The sequence below is a fragment of the Pleurodeles waltl genome, chromosome 6 (genome assembly GCF_031143425.1).
Source record: "Pleurodeles waltl isolate 20211129_DDA chromosome 6, aPleWal1.hap1.20221129, whole genome shotgun sequence".
Classification (NCBI taxonomy): domain Eukaryota; kingdom Metazoa; phylum Chordata; class Amphibia; order Caudata; family Salamandridae; genus Pleurodeles; species Pleurodeles waltl.
This window is the reverse complement of record NC_090445.1, coordinates 1,434,004,639-1,434,023,861: the sequence shown is the minus strand read 5'-3', so window position 1 is coordinate 1,434,023,861 and position 19,223 is coordinate 1,434,004,639. Positions and strand designations below refer to the sequence as shown.

General features: G+C 45.4%; 1 protein-coding gene across 4 annotated transcripts in view; it reads right to left on the bottom strand.

The window, feature by feature from the left end:
- The window catches only part of TMEM72 (transmembrane protein 72), a 202,175-nt gene that overhangs the window by 74,997 nt on the left and 107,955 nt on the right, over window positions 1–19,223 (bottom strand). For 2 of the 4 annotated variants that reach the window (XM_069240812.1, XM_069240813.1), the window contains exon 1: window positions 8,434–9,309. The exons of the other annotated variants lie outside the window; for them this stretch is intronic. In XM_069240812.1, coding sequence (XP_069096913.1) covers window positions 8,434–8,503 — 70 coding nt within the window. In that variant the 5' untranslated portion in view covers window positions 8,504–9,309. Of the gene's footprint in view, window positions 1–8,433; window positions 9,310–19,223 lie in introns of those variants that run through there. 4 annotated transcript variants of the gene reach the window in all.

Sequence of the window (19,223 nt, the reverse complement as noted above, 5' to 3'; positions counted from 1 at the left end):
CCAGCAGGTGGCCCTCATCCTAGCCCAGTCGGTGGCTGGCCTGAGAAGCCCCCTGTGCCCTGCCTGCATCGCCTAAGTGACCCCTGGATCCCTCAATTGCTTTCAATAGCAAACCTGACGCCTACTTTGCCTACTTTGCCTACTGCACCCGGCCGCCCCTGTGCCGCTGAGGGTGTGTTTTGTGGGCTTCTGTGTCCCTCCAGTGCTCTACAAGCCCCCCCGGTCTACTCCCCGAGGACACAGGTACTTACCTGTAAGCAGACTAGGACCGGAGCACCCCTGTTCTTCATAGGCGCCAATGTGTTTTGGGCCCTCCTTTGACATCTACACCTGACCGGCCCTGTGTTGCTGGTGCGGTGGCTTTGGGGTTGCCTTGAACCCCCAATGATGGGCTGCCTATGCCCAGGAGACTGACTGTGTAAGTGCTTTACTTACCTGAGAAACTTAACCAAACTTACTTCCCCCAGGAACTGTTGATTTTTACACAGTGTCCACTTTGAAAATAGCTTATTGCCATTTTAACCAAAACTGTGTGTACTACTGTTTTAAATCAAAGTTCTATACTTACCTGTGTGAAGTACCTTTAATTTTATGTACTTACCTCAAATCTTGTGGTTCTAAAATAAATTAAGAAGAGATATTTTTCTATATAAAAACTATTGGCCTGGAGTTAAATCTTTGAGTGTTCCTCATTTATTGCCTGTGTGTGTATAACAAATGCTTAACACTACCCTCTGAAAATCCCACTGCTCCACCACACTACCACAAAATAGAGCATTAGTATTATCTAATTTTGGCACTATCAACCACTAAGAGGAACCCTTGGACTCTGTGCACACTATCTCTCACTTTGAGATAGTATATACAGAGTCAACTTCCTACATGTACCTTCAGAGTAACTTGTAGCAATCAGTTGAGATACCTTCACAGTAACTTGAGCAAATGGTTTATTTACCTTCAGAGTAACTTGTAGCTGCAGGCCGATGTACCTTTGGAGCTACTTGAAGCAGCCACCTAATGTGCCTTCAGGATAACTCCTAGCAGCCAGTTGATATGCTTTTAGAGTAACTTGCATCAGCCAGCCGACATACATTCAGAGCAACTTGTTGCTGCTATGTCTGCAGAGTAATGTTTAGCAGCCAACAGATTTACATTCTGAGGCCACTGGAATTATGCGAATGTGCGACTGCAGTGATTTTCGCCTAATGATAAATTTCCTGCATTTGCCATGTAATCCATCATCTGCCATAAAATCTGCAGATTTTAACAAGGGTAAAAATTTGTTTCTAGCTCATGCAGTTAAAAAGTTCCTAAAAATGCTGCAACATGTGTTGCTGCGCCGTAGAAGGCCTTTTGCAAAGCGGGACTGGCCACTTTTCTGTTGCTTATTACTATAAATTGGTGTTAAACTGTTACTAATGAGGTGCAACAAATGCCCAAACATTTCTACCATGTTTAAAAATTATGCAATAGAGAAATTGTACCATTATAAAATGTCCCACATTATGCCGCATAATTTGTCATTTTTTATGTACAATTTACTCAACCCTGCCACTTAATTGGGCCCTCACCTGCCGAATCATTCCAGTTGCCCTGAATATAACTTCAGTGTACCATGTAGCAGCCAACACGTGTGCTTTCAGAGTAACTTGTAGCTGCCAAATGATGTAACTTCAGAGTACCTTGTAGCTACCAGTTGATTTACCTTCAGGGCAACATGTGGCAGCCACCTGATGTACCTTCAGTGTATCTTGTAACAGCTAGCTGATGTACCTCCAGAATAACGTTTAGCAGCCAGCTGATCTACTTTCAAAATAACTTGCAGCAGCCAGCTAAATTATCATCAGAGTAACTTGTAGCTGATATACCTGCCAATTGACGTGTAGCAGCCAGCTGATGCACCTTTAAATTAACTTACAACAGCCAGTTAATGTACAGAGTAACTTATAGCTGATGTACCTGTAGAGTAACTTCTAGCAGCCTGCTGGTGTGCCTTGAGAGCAACGCATGGCAGATTTACCTTCAGAGAAACTCGTATCAGCCAGCTGATGGACCCTCAGAATAACTTGTAGCAGCTAACTTAGGTACCTTAAGAGTAACTTGTAGCTGATATGCCTTCAGAGTAAATTATAGCAGCCCAGTGATGTACCTTCGGAGCAAATTGTGGTTGGTGTACCCTCGGAGTAGTGTGTAGCAGCTATCAGATGTACCTCCAGACTAACTTGTAGCTGAAATATCTTCAAAGTAACCTATAGCAGCTAACTGATGTACCTTAAGTGTAATGTGCTGCAGCCAACTGATGTACCTTCAGAGTAACTTGTAGCTGATAGACCTGCAGTGTAATCTGTAGCAGCCAGCTGATGTACCTTCAGAGCAACTTGCAGTGGCCACCTGATGTACCTCCAGAGTAACTTTTAGCAGTTTGCTGATGTACCTTCATGGTAACTTGTTGAAGCCAGTATATACATATGCCTTCAGAGTAACTCGTATCAGCCAGGTGATATGCCTTCCAAGTAACTTCTTATAGCTAGCTGATGCACCACTAGAGTAACTTGTAGCTGATGTACCTTCAACTTACGGCTATCAGCGAGCTGATGTACTTTTAGAGTAACCTGTAGCAGCCAGCTGACATAGAATAACCCATAAGCAGCCAGTTAATATATCTTCAGTGTAACATGTAACAGCCAGCTAACGTACTTTGATGCACCTTCAAAGTAACTTCTTCCAGTCTGCTGCTATGCCACCAGAATAACTTGTGCCTGATGTACCTTCAGAGTATCATGTAGCAACCAGCTGATGTACCTTCAGAGTAAATTGTAGCAGCCACCTCATGTAATCTGAGCGCGACCTGTCTCCCAGCCCATCACTCCACCATCACACTGCTAGGCACTGCTCCCCAAGACAGGGTAAATGCACCACCCTGGTCACTCACGCACAACACCAAAAGATTTCCCACACATGCCCATAATAAACACAATTCCAACGCAATACATTGTAACACATGACGAAAGTTCCTGTCTGCTGTTTTAAACAACACATTGATAAGGATAGCGTGTAAATCAGGGCAATACGATGGTGAAGCTGTCAGCAAAGGCCAGTTGCCATGGTGCTGTTCACAAATGACAATGGTAGGACGGTGTTCTTCCAATTAGGCCAAAAATGAAGTGGGCAGAAGCCATATTTGTTACTGCTCACAGTAGTATATCCGCCAGAGAAGGGGTGGGGGCGTGAACAGACATTGGGGGTTGTTGTCTCTGTAGTGAGAGATCAAGGCCTTAAAGTGGAATCCCTAGCCACCAGTGGTGCAACAAGTGCATTGGCAATAGGTCAGAGGCGTGTGAGGGGTTCTCTGCACCCCCTATAATGTCTATCCTTTAGCACCCAGTCACAGCCCGGGGCCCATAATATTGTTTTGCACTGGGGCCCATGACGCCCATACTAATGCTCTCCACCAATGAGAGGAGACAAGGAACGAATGGGTATGGGTGACGTGCACTTTCCCTTCACATCATAGCGAGGACGTCACCAGCAACTGAGGCCAACAATGAAATGGGCTCGTAGACTAGAATCAGTTTTCAGTGGGGTGGTCTCCATGGCCTCTCAAGCTCCACAGCTGTTTGTACTCATGTCCTCGACGGTCATAGGTGAAGAGAGTAACACTACTCAGTGTACATGTAATCACAATACTTATGGACTTCACGTGCCATTGCAGATAGCCTATGCTCCTTCCTTTGTATGCGGTCCCAGTAGGCCATATACGCCCTGGTGGGGCCCCGGCGGAGGGTGTGGGGGGGGGTTGGGCTGTCATAGGGGGTGCATCAGTTGATAACGCAAAGCTGACACCATTGCATGCTGCTAAATCGGACTGGTCTAGATAAAGGCCCGTCCTCTCATTCTGGGCACTGCATTGTGTGGTGGAGCAACCCCCATTGTGCTAAGTCAAAAGAGGACGGCACATCATCTCGCTCCCTCCAACGCCGCAGATATTTAGCTCCCAAGCGCGCAGTCTGGGTGTACCTACCTACCTGTACCCTTCGGTAAACCCTTTCTGCGGTGCCTTCCACATCTCTCCAGTTGTGCCATACGTGCCCCCCACCATCTCCTCTCCAAAGGGTTAATCCCTACATCATAACATTTTATTTACCGCTGATACGATACGATTGGAATGGGCATCAAAGCGCTTTGCTATTTTTACTACGCTACAAATCGAAACATGGCTCAGTTAACCTGCGCTTTATAAGAAAACGAAAGTAAAGAAAAGAAAAACAAGGGAAATTTTGACCACATTATCTCATTTCCTCCCTCGGAAAGGCATCACAGGCTAAAACCTACACACGCTGGCCTAAGACTGTAAAATAACTTTCACAGGCTTTTCTCACACTGTATTCTTCCTCAGCCAGAACCCGCCTAGAGGAGAATCAGTTTGGGTGCCTCTGTGAGTCTTCTGATTTTGCTACCAGACACATACCACAGCAATGGGCAGAATGCTATGAAAAATAACCAGACCTCTTGGCTTTGAAAACACTTGTTAGCAGAATCAAATAAATGAGTATGCACAATGCTTTGTTGGAAATAATTAGAAGTGATCAAGTTTGATTTCTGAAGAATTAGGAGACTGTGAATTAAACATTACCATGGTGAGTGGGAGGGACAGTGGTCTTCAGAGCACCTCAGTCCCTCCCACTCTCCCCTTCACGCTACTTTACTCTGCAGTCTCGAGCTCTACGACACACTTGTGCCCCTTTTCTCCCACCTCTTTCTGAATAACTTCCATTTTTATCTCTTGTGCACCCTTTCAGTCTTCCCTTTTACATGTACATCTTTTCATCTCTCCCACTTCATCACACACACATGCGCGCACGCACACACCACAAACACTCACTTGCAAACAATGCATTTCTTTTTCTGGGCTCTGGCCAAAAGAAGAATTATTCTAATACCAGAGCTTTGTTTCAAGCAGAAAAAAATGAGCATAGGTAAACTACTCTGTAATGGGCCATCACTAACATGTTTTGTCATTTATGTCTAAGTTGGGAGTAATTCTCAAAAGGGAGGGACTCTAAATAGTATTCAAGACCAGCACATCCGCTTCTAATAATCACAATGTGGATACTTTTACACTAAGGCCTGCCTGACCAGAATTATATGTTTGGCACAGTGTTTAATTTGTAAATAAAAAAGGTGCGGGTGCCAAAAGCCCTTCTCTTAAACACGCGGCTGCTGTGTGAACACGAATACTGAGGCAGCGTAATCTTAAAGCCATCTCGGGCCTCTTCAATCCATATACAACCACTCCCTTCCCCTTCAGATCTAGCAGCTTTCTACTTTCTCCCTTTGTGACGCTTTTCTGTTTTTCTCTTCCGGTCTTTCCCAAATGTGTCTTTTGCTCGCAGCAAATGCTTGAGGCAGAAGAATAAGCCCTGGCCCTCAAAAATAAGTGCCGGTGCTCAGCACCGGCAAAAAACAAGCACAAATTAAGCTCTGGTTTGGCATCATGTATTTGATTGTATTTATAGATAAGTAACAGAATTTAACAGCAAGGTTTAAATAGGTGTAGTCATATTTAAACTTTGCAAATTTTATTGAATAATTGTGAAAAATTTGGAGGGGTGCCCCAGTAATTATTTTTTCACTAGGGGGGCGCGGCATTAAAAGTTTGAAGACCACTGCCTTAAGGGTTCTTAGAGTCATTGGTGAAAATCAATCAATCTTTTTGCCTACGAACCGAAAGACATGATTATAAATCCCGATATAGACTCATTTCAAACTCAGTTTATAACGACCAACCGGTTGGAAACCACAGCAGAACCCACCCCTCTTAGAGCCCTGCTGTGTCAATTCACTATACTCTAACCTGTGGGCCCGCACTAACGGAAAATGTTGTTGAGGGCTGTTTTGGTAGTATTTATCTGGCCGTTTCCTCTCCTGATCTCTCCTCCCTGACTCTGACTGGTTCTCCAGTATATTCTGTGATACAACCTATGGTTCCCTTCCTACTATTAAGTTATCCTGGGCTATGGTGGTACTCTGGGCGTCTTTGCTGCTGGTCTGAGAACAGTAATGATGAATGGAAGTAACTATGGGCTCCATTCACGCCTTGAAGACCCCTTAGGAGGACAGCAACTTGGAGGCTTTCAGTGGCCTTCATCTCACATTTCCATGGACCACTGTCATCGAATGTGCAGACTCTGTAACTTAACTGATATTTTATTCTCAGCTCTTCTGCATCCCCTTCCACTGGGCCCTCTCTTCTGCACATGACTGGATCCTTCCCCTTTTGTCTCCCACTATGTGCCCCTCAGATCATCAGTGGATCGTTCTCTGCCTTCAAATCACTCAAACTCTACTTTAATCACACCAGGCTAGGCATCCCATCCTCCCTACTCTAAGTACACCACCCTAAGCACCCCATCATCCTTACTCTAATCACACTACCCTTGGCACCCCATCCTCTCTTCTCAAATCACAACACCCTAGGCATACCATCATCCCTACTCTAATCAAAGTCGCTCCCTTTCTTTCCTCTCAAGTTATTGGTAGCACCACTTCTCATTCACATGTCCCCAGGCTGCCTTCTCAGTGAATCCCTCTGTCCCTCCATTTCATCCTTCCTCTTCCCTTACATCATCAGGGGATGTCCCTTCATTTCTCCCCAGGAGCCCTCTGGTGGTTGTTCTGTGTATTAAGTTGATCAGCCCCTTCCATTAATGTTCAAGCAATTGACTTTAATGGCACCACCCTAGGCATACGAAGGCATCCCATTCCTCCTTGCTCTAATTACACCACCCTAGGAACCCCATCCTTCCTACATTAACTGCACCACCTTAGGCATCCCATCCTCCCTACTCTAATCATGTGATCCTAGGCACCCCATTCCTTCCTACTCTAATCACACCACTCTAGGCACCCCATCCTACCTACTCTAAGCACTCCACCCTTGAAACCCCAATCCTTCCATCTTTAATCACTCCACCCAAGACCCCTCATTTATTCCTACTCTAATCATGCTTTTCTAGGTCCCCCATTCCTTCCTACTCTAATCATGCTGCCCTAGGCACCTCATTCCTTCCTACTCTAATCATGCCGGACTAGAAAACCCACCCTCCCTACTCTAATCATGCCACCTTAGGCACGCCATCCTCCCCTACTCTAATCACATGACCTTAGGCATCCCATCCTCCCTACTGTAATCATGCCACCCTAGGCAACCCATCCTCCTTACTCTAATCACCCCACTCTAGGGACATCTTAAGGATTTTGTGGGCTCTGGGTCAAACGTATTTTGAGGGCCCCTGTTGGTAACAGTTTTGAATTTATGATCCAATTTCAGCTCTTTCATGCCCTTTTTGGTCAGGTCACTGACAGCGTGCAGGCCCACTTGTCCAAATTCTAAATGTGTTAATGTATCCCTATCCAGGGATAGTGAGGTGTGCTTTCAATATTTTAACACAGCAGCAGCTCACTAATATGCACATAATCTCGGCTACACCCTCTTATTTCTCTCATGTGAGGTCCTGTTTTGATCTGAAAATATCTTAATGGCTGTTGCATGAAAGATAAACACAACATTTCTCTGCAAAATATCTGTAATAGACTCTCACACATCACCCACATTAAACATAATATAAGAAAAACCGTATTTAAAACAACATGTTTAAGAATTATTCACGGTCATTAGGACAAGGCTCTGCGGAATAGAGCTGACTCTATAAGGGGGTGGAGGGCTGAGAAGTTGGGGCACAAGGCCAGCTCCCACTTTGCCCATCCCTTAAAACGTCTCTGCCCACCCCAGGCATCTCATCCTCCCTACTCATCACACCACCCTTGGCACCCTATCCTCCCTACTCTTATCACACCACCCTAGGCACCCCATTCTCTCTACTATAATCACGCCACCCTAGGCATCCTATCCTCCCTACTCTAATCACATCACCGTAAGCATCCCAAGGCATCCCATACTCCCCTCTTTAACCACGCAGCCCTAGGCACCCCACCCCCTTACTCTAATCAAAGTTACTCCCTTTCTTTCCTCTCAGGTCATGGGTGCCGCCCCCCCTCACCTCTCCCCAGGCAGCGCACTCAGTGGATCCAACTCTCTCTCTACCCCATCCTTCCTCTCCCCTTACATCATTAGGGGATGCTCCTTCATCTCTCCTCAGAAGCCCTCTGATGTTTGTTCCAGTAGATGGGTCTCTCCCACAAATGTCCAAGATTCTGACTGAGCCACCCTTCAACATCTACTCACCGCTCCCTCATTTATTAGTCTATCACTCCCCTATTGCTTGTGGTCCCTCTCTAAAGCCCCCTCGCTTTTTGGTGGACCCGTGTTATGGCTTACCCCAAATCTTCGTCCATGCTAACTAACCCTTGCCCTTCGTAAAGAACGATCTCGCAGATACGTAGCATCAATGCCGACAAGGCCGGGGTCCTTACCTGCTGCCGTGGACACACCCAGAAACCTGCAGACTCCCTCCAGGACCTTCCAGTACAGCTGGGACTTCATGGTCTGTCTTCAGAGGCTAGAGAGGCCGGGCCAGTCCTTTCATTCCTGTCCCGTCGTAGAGACGACCGTGGAGCCCAGCGCACCCACTGCTCAACCAGTGATGCTTAGGAGACCAGCATCACCCAAGGTCTCAGCACGTCCACAGCCTCACCAGTGACCTTAGTCAGTTCGGGTGCAATGGGGGCGTGACCTTCACGAGATGGACAGCACTTGCGGTCCCAGCACATCTACGGTCATACAAGTGACCTTCATCAAAGTCTATCAGTTTAGACTGTGTGTGTGACTTGCCGAGGCCCTAATAATCTCTGTGCATTGCATTCACAAACCCCAGTGCGACGAAGAGCACCAGAGATTCACGGCACACCCACAGCCTCACCAGTGACCTTCAGGTGCTGACTGAGGGCGGAAAGCTGGCTGGGACACCTGCAGGGTGTTATTGCACAAACACTAACCCTCAGGAGACGGAGAGCACGGAGCAGGTTCCTTCCAAGTGTAACCAGTCAGGGCTGGTCCAGCACCCCTCGGCACTGATGGAATTCTACTGCGCTTCGCTTCCCTCGCGCTGTTTTACCAATGATGGGGTTTAATCATTAGCTGGACACGCACCTCTGGCCAAGGAGGGGTTTGCAGGCTCAGGAGGGTGGGAGGGCTCCGGTGGCGTTAGTCTCTGGTGGGCGGCGGTAGGGTACTGGTGGTAGAAGCATCCGGTCCACAAGGAGCTCAGGAAGGCGAGGCAGGGGTCGGGCTTCGGGACAGTGCCCAGGTGAACCAGCCAAGGGAGTTTGTTGTTTGTTCGATACTATTCCAGAGCCGTCGGATTCCTGCACATAAAGCCCCTTAATGCCTCGAGGCTTTAGTTTGAGATTAACCACACGTGGCGTGTGGGCGGGGTGGTACTGCAGCCAGAACAAGACGCCATTGTATTTAATCGAGGAGGCAGGGTCGAGGAAAGGCCTGAGAGAGGGAGAGAACACTTCAAGGCGCTGCATGCAACTTTCCCACCATAAGGCTGTTAACGGAATACGGTAGTCTAGCTGGGCACCCTGCATGGTTCATGGTCTACTTTTCTTTCAGATGACACTTGAGCGGTCGGAATTAACAGTAAACGTGGAAGTGCATCGCAAAATGATGTTCTCCCCCGGAAAATGTGATTGGGGTGGGGGCTAAATCTCCGATATATCACAAATATTCATTAGCCGTGTGCTGATTGAGGCGCCCTGAAGGGTGAAGGGTTGCCCAACCCTCTAGTGGCTGCAGAGGTACACAGAGCCTGCTGCCAAACCTCCCATCTCTTCACGGAGAGGTAACACGTCACGCAGCGCTTTCTAGCCTGGCAACTCAATGTTTCCATGACGGGTTACATTCACACCACAGCACACTGTACACCCTCAAACCTCTCAACACTTTAATAACAGGTCATACGTCATACAGCACTTTTGGCCATCAAACTACACAATACTTTACTGACCGGTTACACACCATACAACACTTGTTACCAGGTAAACAGCACAACACTTTACTGAAGTGTTAACTATAAGAAAGTGCCCCTTTGTGTATGGCCACCCCCCACTTTTTGTCCCTGTGCTGATGGTTATGACTCTGTTAGTGCACTGGAGCCTGCTAACCAGACCTCAGTGCTCCAATTCTCTCCCTAAATTGGTTTGTCGACTTGGTAATTCTCTATCACCGTAAAAGTCCCTAGTAAATGGTACACAGGGTATAGGTGATAAAGGGGACCTCAGGACTGCAGCACAAGTTTGTGCCACCCTTAGTGACCCATGCAAACTACTGAAAGCGGGCCTGCCACTTCAGACTGAAGGAGCAGTGCAAACTGCTTATGTTCGACTGTGCCCTCAACATGAGTGGCACAGTCCAATGCTCTGCCTTACATATAAGTCAGACACCCCTAAGTAAGGCCTCTGCGGCCTAAGAGTCAGGGTGCATTATATTTAAGTTGCAAGCATGTAAGCACAAGCTTAAATGCCTATATAGTGTATTTACCATTAAGGTGCACTATAAGTTATAGCTGGTCCTTAGGATAACATGGGACTGGCACCCAGGCAGATCCAGGATGCTAGCTCCATTATGGTACTGCCTAGATATGTTGAGTTTAGTATCAACGTGCCTTCTCTCCCTTCACATCAATCTGGTGTCAAGGGACGACTGGTGTGTACCCAAGTGGCACCTTTAAGGCTACTCACCTGTTTGGCCCAACTCCTTTGTGCGCTGGCCGGTCTGCCCCACTTTTCCCATGCCAGATGCCACCAAGACAGGCTTCTGACCTCCTAGCAGGTAGTGTGGGTACTCCCAGGAGTCAGAGACAAAGGCTGAGGTAGGAAGGAGGTCAAATCTCTGCCCGCAGCTGGGATCATGAATAGGCACATCAGAGAGGTGAGCTTTAAAGGCTGTACCATCCCTGATAGCTGTCTGTGCTGCCCCCCGCCCCCCAGAGGAGAAAATAGCCCTTTCCCTGCCCCCAGGCACAATTGCTCATGATCACGTGGGAAATTCAATATACAGGACAGTGCACATCCCCAGCAGGCTGACCACATCTCTAGGGTGAGCAACCCGGTCTCTGCACTAGTTTTAGAATTCTGCCATCTTAGGAGCGGCAGAATAGAGGGATCTGGTTAGCAAATGGTCACCTACCCCATCAGATGGGGTTACCTCAGGGGCGGATTAGCTGTAGGAGCTAGCCGTCCATTGGCCACTAGTCTCCACAACCCTAACTCCCCCTAAATCCAGGATTTAAGGGACACCCCTGACACTAGAATCTCAGATTTGACCAGCCAACTTCGAAGAAGGACAAAGAGGAGACCTTTGTCATCGACAATTGGACTTTGCCCACTGCAGCAAAGCCAAAGAGGAATATTCTGTCCCTGAGGCAACAGACTGAGAGCTGTGTGAATGACCCTTGTCCTTGGCTAAAACTCAGCACTTCTGACCAGATGGACCCCTGTGGACACCAGAAACACCGTCAACATGCCATCCCATTTGGGACCTAGCCATATGCAAATCAGTCTTGCCCCTTCTCCCCATGGGGACAGTCCAGCCCAAACTGCAAGGCCAGGTCTTCCCTGGACCAGAAACAAGCATCCTGGGACTGGTTTTGGGGTATCAGTCAGGCTAGCTTATCAATGTCATGGCCCGCTTGGCTTTCCTCTATCAGCCGTTAACCTCATGCACACCGAGGGACACACTATTGACCTGTTTTTCTCAAATATAAACTTAAGAATGTCTGACCCCTCCCACTCCCATGGAATGACCACCATCTAATCCATTTTGTTTAGGAGGTAACTTCACATGGAAGGTGGAAAACCTTTGCCCTCACTGAAATACCTTGTCCTTTCTCCAGGATTCCTCAGGACAATTTGTTAACCACCTTGGAATACACAGCACCTAACTCTTCTGGCCCATTTGATTCAGACATTCAGGTTTTTGACAACTGGGTTCAATCCTCAGTGGTACAGTTAGCACCCCCCCAGTCACGCAATAGGCAGGGCAAAGCCCACCCGCCCCTGGTTTCGTGAACCGCTTAAGCAGGCAAAAAAACGTGTAAGAAGGCTGAAAGAGCCTGATATAGCCATTACAGGCTGATGGATAACATTAAATACGAGTTAGCACAAAAGGTACACTAATCTAATCAATTTTACTAAATATATTTTTTGTGAGGAAAAGATTGATAAGGCGGATAATAATAATTCAAATGAGATCTTCAAGATTGTAAAAAAAAATCCTTGATCCTGTAGGATGTCACCATAGCGTAGATCCCTCAGCCAAGTGGTGTGAACAACTGGCTTTTTTCTTTAAGAATAAAAATGCAGACATTCAAAGTATTCTCACTACAATGAATCTTCAAGACTTCTGCCATCCTCATCCTGATGACACCAACTATGCACTCTTCTCTTTAGACCTGATTATTTGAGTATTTGAGACCTGCCCTTCTAAATCGCAGATCAGGCTCTCCCTTTGATCCCTGCCCATTTCAAACGAGGCTCCTCCACTTAACACATAAGCTGAAGTAGTGAAAAATGTGAATGATAAGACTGACAAACAGCTGACTCTACAAACTCAAATTAACACAGTAGTTGGCACATGCTTTGGTCTGATGCAACTGGCCAAAATATTTCTGGAAATCTGCTCCTTGACTGTAAGGATTACCGTTCTCTTGGCCCTGGTGGTGTCTAGATTGGACAATGACGATGCCCTTTATGCAGGATATCCACAATACCTGCTGCAGAAATTACAAACTGCTCAGAATGCAGTAGCCTGTCTGGCTCTCCAATTACCTAAGCGAGTCGCAATCTCATCTCATTTGAAGAACCTACACTGGCTTCCTGTTAAAAAAAGAATCATGTTTAAGACCGTGACCCTTATGCACAGGGTTCTGAAATTAGTGCAGGGATACTCCCTGGAGTAGCTGCACGCTTTAGAAATCCTGTCATTCATTCAATCATTCATTAACTTATTCATTTTTATGCAATTATGTGCATACAACAATGTCTGCCATCAAACCTTATAGCACTTTTCTGACAGCTCACAAAGCATTCAGCACTTTCTGCCATCAAACTTCATAGCATCTCACAGACAGGCCATATACCATACAGCACTTTCTTGACTCAGATCATACAACATTTTGCAGTGCCTTCTATTCCCAAGCTCTGCATTGGTTCCAATTAGAGTTATATTGTACAGAGCCCCTCCCAGGCCTCTTCTTATTTAGATGAACTCTGTGTGGATAATGGACCTCTGTCACCGTAGGATTTGCCTTTCACACTATTGCTTTGGGTAACATAGTGTCTCTTCTGTAGGCCTGGAAACAACATAGAATAGTGATTCATAACCTTTTGACCCCCGGCTTAAGCAATTTTGATGAACGTCAAAACAAAACACAAAAATACAGAGACAAGCATTCATCAAACGAATACATACAATTAAATATTTAATTTAATTCGCAAATATATAAAAACACATTTTATTAGGAACATTGTTGCTTTTTCTAATTCAACGGAGGCCACCTATTGTCCATACTATAGTCTGTCTGATGCATTTTCACTGCTCCCATAAATCAAACTGAGTGCACTAACTTCATTTTTAGTGTCCAATTTCAAATTCCTTCTCCTTAATGGAACATCTTAAAGTATTCAATTTTACATTTTGCTTCTTTATTTCTAAACACCTTATTGTTCTGTTAATATTATTTAATTTCCTGAATATCTGCTGACCCTCAGGGGTCCCAGATCACACATTAAGAACCGCTGGCCTAGCAGAAACTTTTTGTCCTTCTCTAGCTCTTGGAAGCACACAGGAGCATCTGGCAGGTGTGGATATAGTGGAACCGACCTGCCGTCCTCCTACTGCCTGCCCCATCCAGACATTTCAGCAAACAACCAGTGGCCTGTTAGTTAGGAAACAAGAATACATTTCGCCAATATGGGTGGGAGGATGATCCTCCCCCATTCCTTCCTAGCAAGTAAGACCATGGAAGATGGTGGGAGATGTGCAGAACTAGTGAAATGGTAAAACATGTTCAACAAAGCTATAATAGGTATTACTGTATATATATATATATATATATATATGAATATATATATATATATATATATATATATATATATATATATATATATATATATATGTATATTTTCTTTTTCTTTTTTTTTGCCTAAAAAAACAAAAATAGTTAAGCTCACATTTTAAATGACAAAACCATAGAAATTCACCTGTTACAGTTAGAGTTATCTCAAATAACTATAACTTGGGTCCTAGGGTAACTATAACTCGTGCCCTCCCCATGCACAGTTTTTTCATCAAATATTTTACTGCAAATATTACATTGATATTATCAATGATGTCATCAAAGATGTCATGAGTTCCATAATTTGTTGGGTAATTATCAGCGCACCGCAAGGGCATGAGTTATAGTTACGTTAGGGCACGGGTTATAGTTATTTGAGGTTAACTCTAACTATAGCTGGTGAATTTCTGTTGTTTTGTACGTTTAAAAATGTTAGCCTAACCATAACGTCACTGTAACCTTTGGTTTTTTACATTTATTTCTTTGGTTGTTTTATTTCTATTTCCTAACTATAGCATCCCTGTAAGCTCAGTTTTTTTCAGTGAATTTCTATGTTTTTTTTTAAAGTAAAGTAATTTTCATTACTATACATTAATCCAACCACCACCCTGCAAGGCCTTTGGCTGCAGGCCCTGCACAGCGGGGGTTGGCTGTAGGGCCTGGTCTGTGGCCAAACACTGTGGCCAACCCCCCTAACCACCAACCCCACAATCCGCACGGCCTTTGGACTTGCGCAGCACGAGTTGGCTGCTGCCTGACTCTCTGACTGTGAGAATAGGTGTGACAGGGTGTATCTGGGTGTGAGAGTGGCTGTGAGAGTGTCTGTCTGGGTGTGAGAGAGGGTGTGACAAGTGTCTTAGTGGGTGCGTCATTGTCTGTGTGGGTGTGTCAGTGGGTACATCAGTGTCTGCGTGGGTCTGTGAGTGGATGCGTGAGAGTCTGAGTGCAGCTGTGAGTGGGTGCACAAGGGTTTGAGTGGGTCTGTGAGTGGGTGCATGAGTGTTTGAGTGGGTCTGTGAGTGGGTACGTAATGGTCTGAGTGGGTGTGTGAGTGGGAGAAAGTGATTGAAAGGGAGAGAGAGAGAAAAAGAGTGAGAGGGAGAGAGATGGACAGTTTTTCAGGCTTTGATGAGTGATACACTTAGAACGAGATATTTCTCGACAAATTGAAAAGGAAATGCATTTGTCAATCAAATAGATTGAAATCACCTTTCAGAACGAACCTTAAACTTTTGAAGTTTAAAAGAAATTAGGAAGGAAAACGACCATGGACACACTTGGATTAGAACCCTCAACTTTCAGTGTGAGGGTCTATGACCTATACTTTTCCACCATTTGCGTCCAGGAGAGGTGGTGGCCCCCCAGGCCTGCGGGGGGGGGGTCGTGCACCCTCTGTGTATTACATTTCATTAGGGCCCAGGGGAGGTGGCGGTCCCTGGGGCTGCCTACTTTCAATGCACAACAAGAATCACTAGGGCGCTTTATTTGGAAAATTTGGTGAAGATTCGTCAAACCGTGCCAAATATGTAGGTAAGTCTGTGGAAACATGGTCCTAACTATAACAACCTACTGTCGATTGCCAGTAAGTAATATATACATATTTGACTTGCCCATATCTTTGGCACTGTTTGACGAAGCCAAGAAATTTTCCCAAAAAAGTGTGCAGAGAAAAAGGGGTGGGGGGGGGGGTTCAAGAAACATGTTTCCCATGTTAATTGCTATAGGTATTTTGAACACAACTACAGCCCGAAGCGCTGGACGGAATTACACCAAATTTGGCAAAAACGTAGCTTTTGGTACGCAGATTATACTTTTTTTTATTTGGTGTAAATCTATTCAGAAGTTTAAAAGAAATTAAAGGAAAATCAAATTAGTATCTAGTGCTGTGTATCCACTGCAATGTTTTCGCGATTATTGCGTCAAATTTGTGAATACGTACACCAACAAGAATTGGCTGGCTGCAACCTGAATAGAAGATTGACGTTCCCATTTTAGATAATGGGACGTGGTCCACAGGACTAAAAAATAAAATGAAAAGTGGCATAAGGGGTCAGGCGGGGAAGTACCCTGACCCCAGGCCTATGATATAGGGGTCTTTGAGGTTGACATTATGACCTTAAAATCAATTTTTTCATGATGTGTGATATTCGCGAATACGTCTCGACACTCAGTGCAGCTCCCCTTGTAACACTGTAACATTGTGACAAATTTGCAAATATCTGCGAAAAAAATTAAAAAACATTCACAGAATTATTCATACACTAATTAATTCACCCATAGTTGCACTCAGACACTCATGCAGCTACTGACAGAGCTACTCAGACACTAACACACCCACTAACAGACCCACACAGACACACAAACCCACTCAAAAACTGACGCACCCACTCACGGACCCACTTAGACTCTGACACACCTATTCACAGACCCAGTGAGACACTGATGCACCCACTCCACACGCACTCACTGATGCACCCACTCACAGACCCACTCAGACTGTCACATATCCACTCACAGACCCACTCAGACCCTGACACACCCACTCACAGACCCACTCAGACCCTCACACACCCACTCACAGACCCACTCAGACCCTTACGCACCCACTTACAGACCCACTCAGACATTGACGCACCCACTCACAGACGCACTCAGACACTGATGCACCCACTCACAGACCCATTCAAGACTGTCACACATCCACTCACAGAACCACTCAGACCCTCACGCTCCCACTCTCTCACCCAGACTGACACTCTCACACCCAGAGACACCCTCCCACACCTATTCTCACACACACAGAGACAGACCTTCGGCTATGCATGGCAGGGTTGGGTGGTTATAGGGGCATGGTTACAGGCCAGGCACTTTAGCCAACCCCTCTCATGCACGGCCGAAGGTCATGCATGGCAGTGGGTGGATTAACATATGGTAATTCAAATTACTTTACACTAAGAAAACCATAGAAATTTACTGAAAAAAACAAAAGTTACAGGGTTGTTATAGTTAGGAAATAGAATTTAAAAAAACATAGAAATTCACTTAAAAACCAAGGGATACAGGGACGTTATAGTTAGGTTCTGAATTTACTTGTACAAAACCTTAGAAATTCAGCAGTTATAGTTTCACGCCCTAAGGTAACTATTACTTGAGCCCTCGCCATGCACTGCTAATTACCCAGGATAGTAAAGCAATCATGACCACTTTTATAACATCATTAAAATTATGGATGAAGAATAAGCAGTCAAGTTTATGAAGAACAAACTGTGCATGGTGGGGGCACGAGTTATAGTTACCGTAGGACACGAGTTATAGTTACTTGAAATAACTCGAACTATAGCTGCTGAATTTCTAAGGTTTTGTATGAGCAAATTAAGAACCTAACTATAACATCCCTGCAACCTTTGGTACTTTAAGGAAAAAAAAAAAAATTATATATATATATATATATATATATATATATATATATATATATATATATATATACATGTATGTGTGTGTTGGGGGGGGGCATGTCCAGGGCCAAAAAGCATTACTGCACATTCCTCTCTACCTCCCAAAGGTAGACTTAGATGTAGCATCCCACATACCAGGACACCGACATACCTTAAAGGGGCTCAGTATGATTTCATCCTCCACACAGACCAGCAGGTCATACCCGCACCCTGGAGATAAGATAGACGAACAAGGTAATTACCCTGATACGGGAAGTCATAAACTAGCTTTGAGGGTTTCAAAAAGGTAAAGCCTCTGTCTAGCACCCAGGGGTGCACTAAAGTTCCTTTGAATCGCCCTAGAATGGTAAAGATATGTGATGGAATTAAACTAATATGGCAATCCAAATGCGGGGTAACGGTAAACAACCTGGAAATCAACGGATACACTGAGGGGCGGGGGCAGACCCATTGTCTTCAGTCTGTACACGAATGATTAGCCCTTCACCCTGGAGACCCCGCCAGCCCCAGCTCTATTGTGAGGAGGAGCACAGAAGAGATAAGCGCCTTTTGTAGATGTTCAGGCTGTTCTGTCTCTCTACACAAACATACTGACAATGACCACCGCTCAAAAACTAGAAGCATTAGGCACACACATCTTATTTTAAGAATGAGACCATCCATCACAGCATGATCTTTATTTTGTCCACCTGGAAATAAGTTTCAGCACCACAAGAAGCGTCATAAATGTCAAGCAAGTCCGCGAAAAGGCTCAGAGGCCTATTATTTTATAAAATCCAAATGAATCAACGTCATTCCAGTCGTTAGACTTACCAGAGGAGTATTTATCAATAATTCAGTCCCCTACGATACTGAAGTCTAGGATGGGTTCTGAATTGAGGGGCTCCGTTCCGGAAGGTCAGAAATGGATGTGCTCCACTGCCCCAGTGGACTACAGTCCGCGATACTGAGAACTATACGGGAGGCATGTGGAAATCGTTGGGCCTCCAGGGAAGTCACTAGTACAGTAGTTCCACTGCAGGCACTGAAGCTTTGCCGTGTCGGCACAGAGCTGGTCTGGGGACCCAAAACCCGGCCTGGCAAAACTGTGCAAGCCAGTCCGCCCCCTATTGCTATTTCCCCAAACTCTCTTCTTCTTTCCATCGGTTCTCTCACTCTCCTTCTCTCATCTTTCTCTTCTCCCTCTCTGACGCATTTTTTCTACCTTTTCCCTTCCTCCCCAGGCAGTTAACTTCGGAAAGCTCGGGAATGTGAAGGCATCGGGAAGGGCTCTAAGCTTCTAAAACTGGTCTCCAAGGGCTGCAGCGCCGTAAGGAAATGCCTGGTGGAATGAGAGGCCTGTCTTGCCCTGTGTGGGCACATTGTGCCATGGGGGGGAAAGTTTTTTCATTTTCAAAAATAGATTCCCAAAGTGGGAGGTGCTGATTGCACAGCCTTTGTTAACTGGTATGTGAACCTAAGATGGGAAGCTAAATCCAGTGAAGATAAAACATATTTCCCGTAACCCAGCCCACATAGAAAAGTGAAGACTGCTATTCAGAGAGTCAAAAAATCAAACTTAGTACTGCCACTGCTTTGCTTAACCTCATTCACATTACCATGCAGGACAAATCCCCATTCATCTGGTCTGATGATTTCAAAATCTTAGTTAAGATTACTTTCTCCAATGTCTCCAATGCTGAAAAGG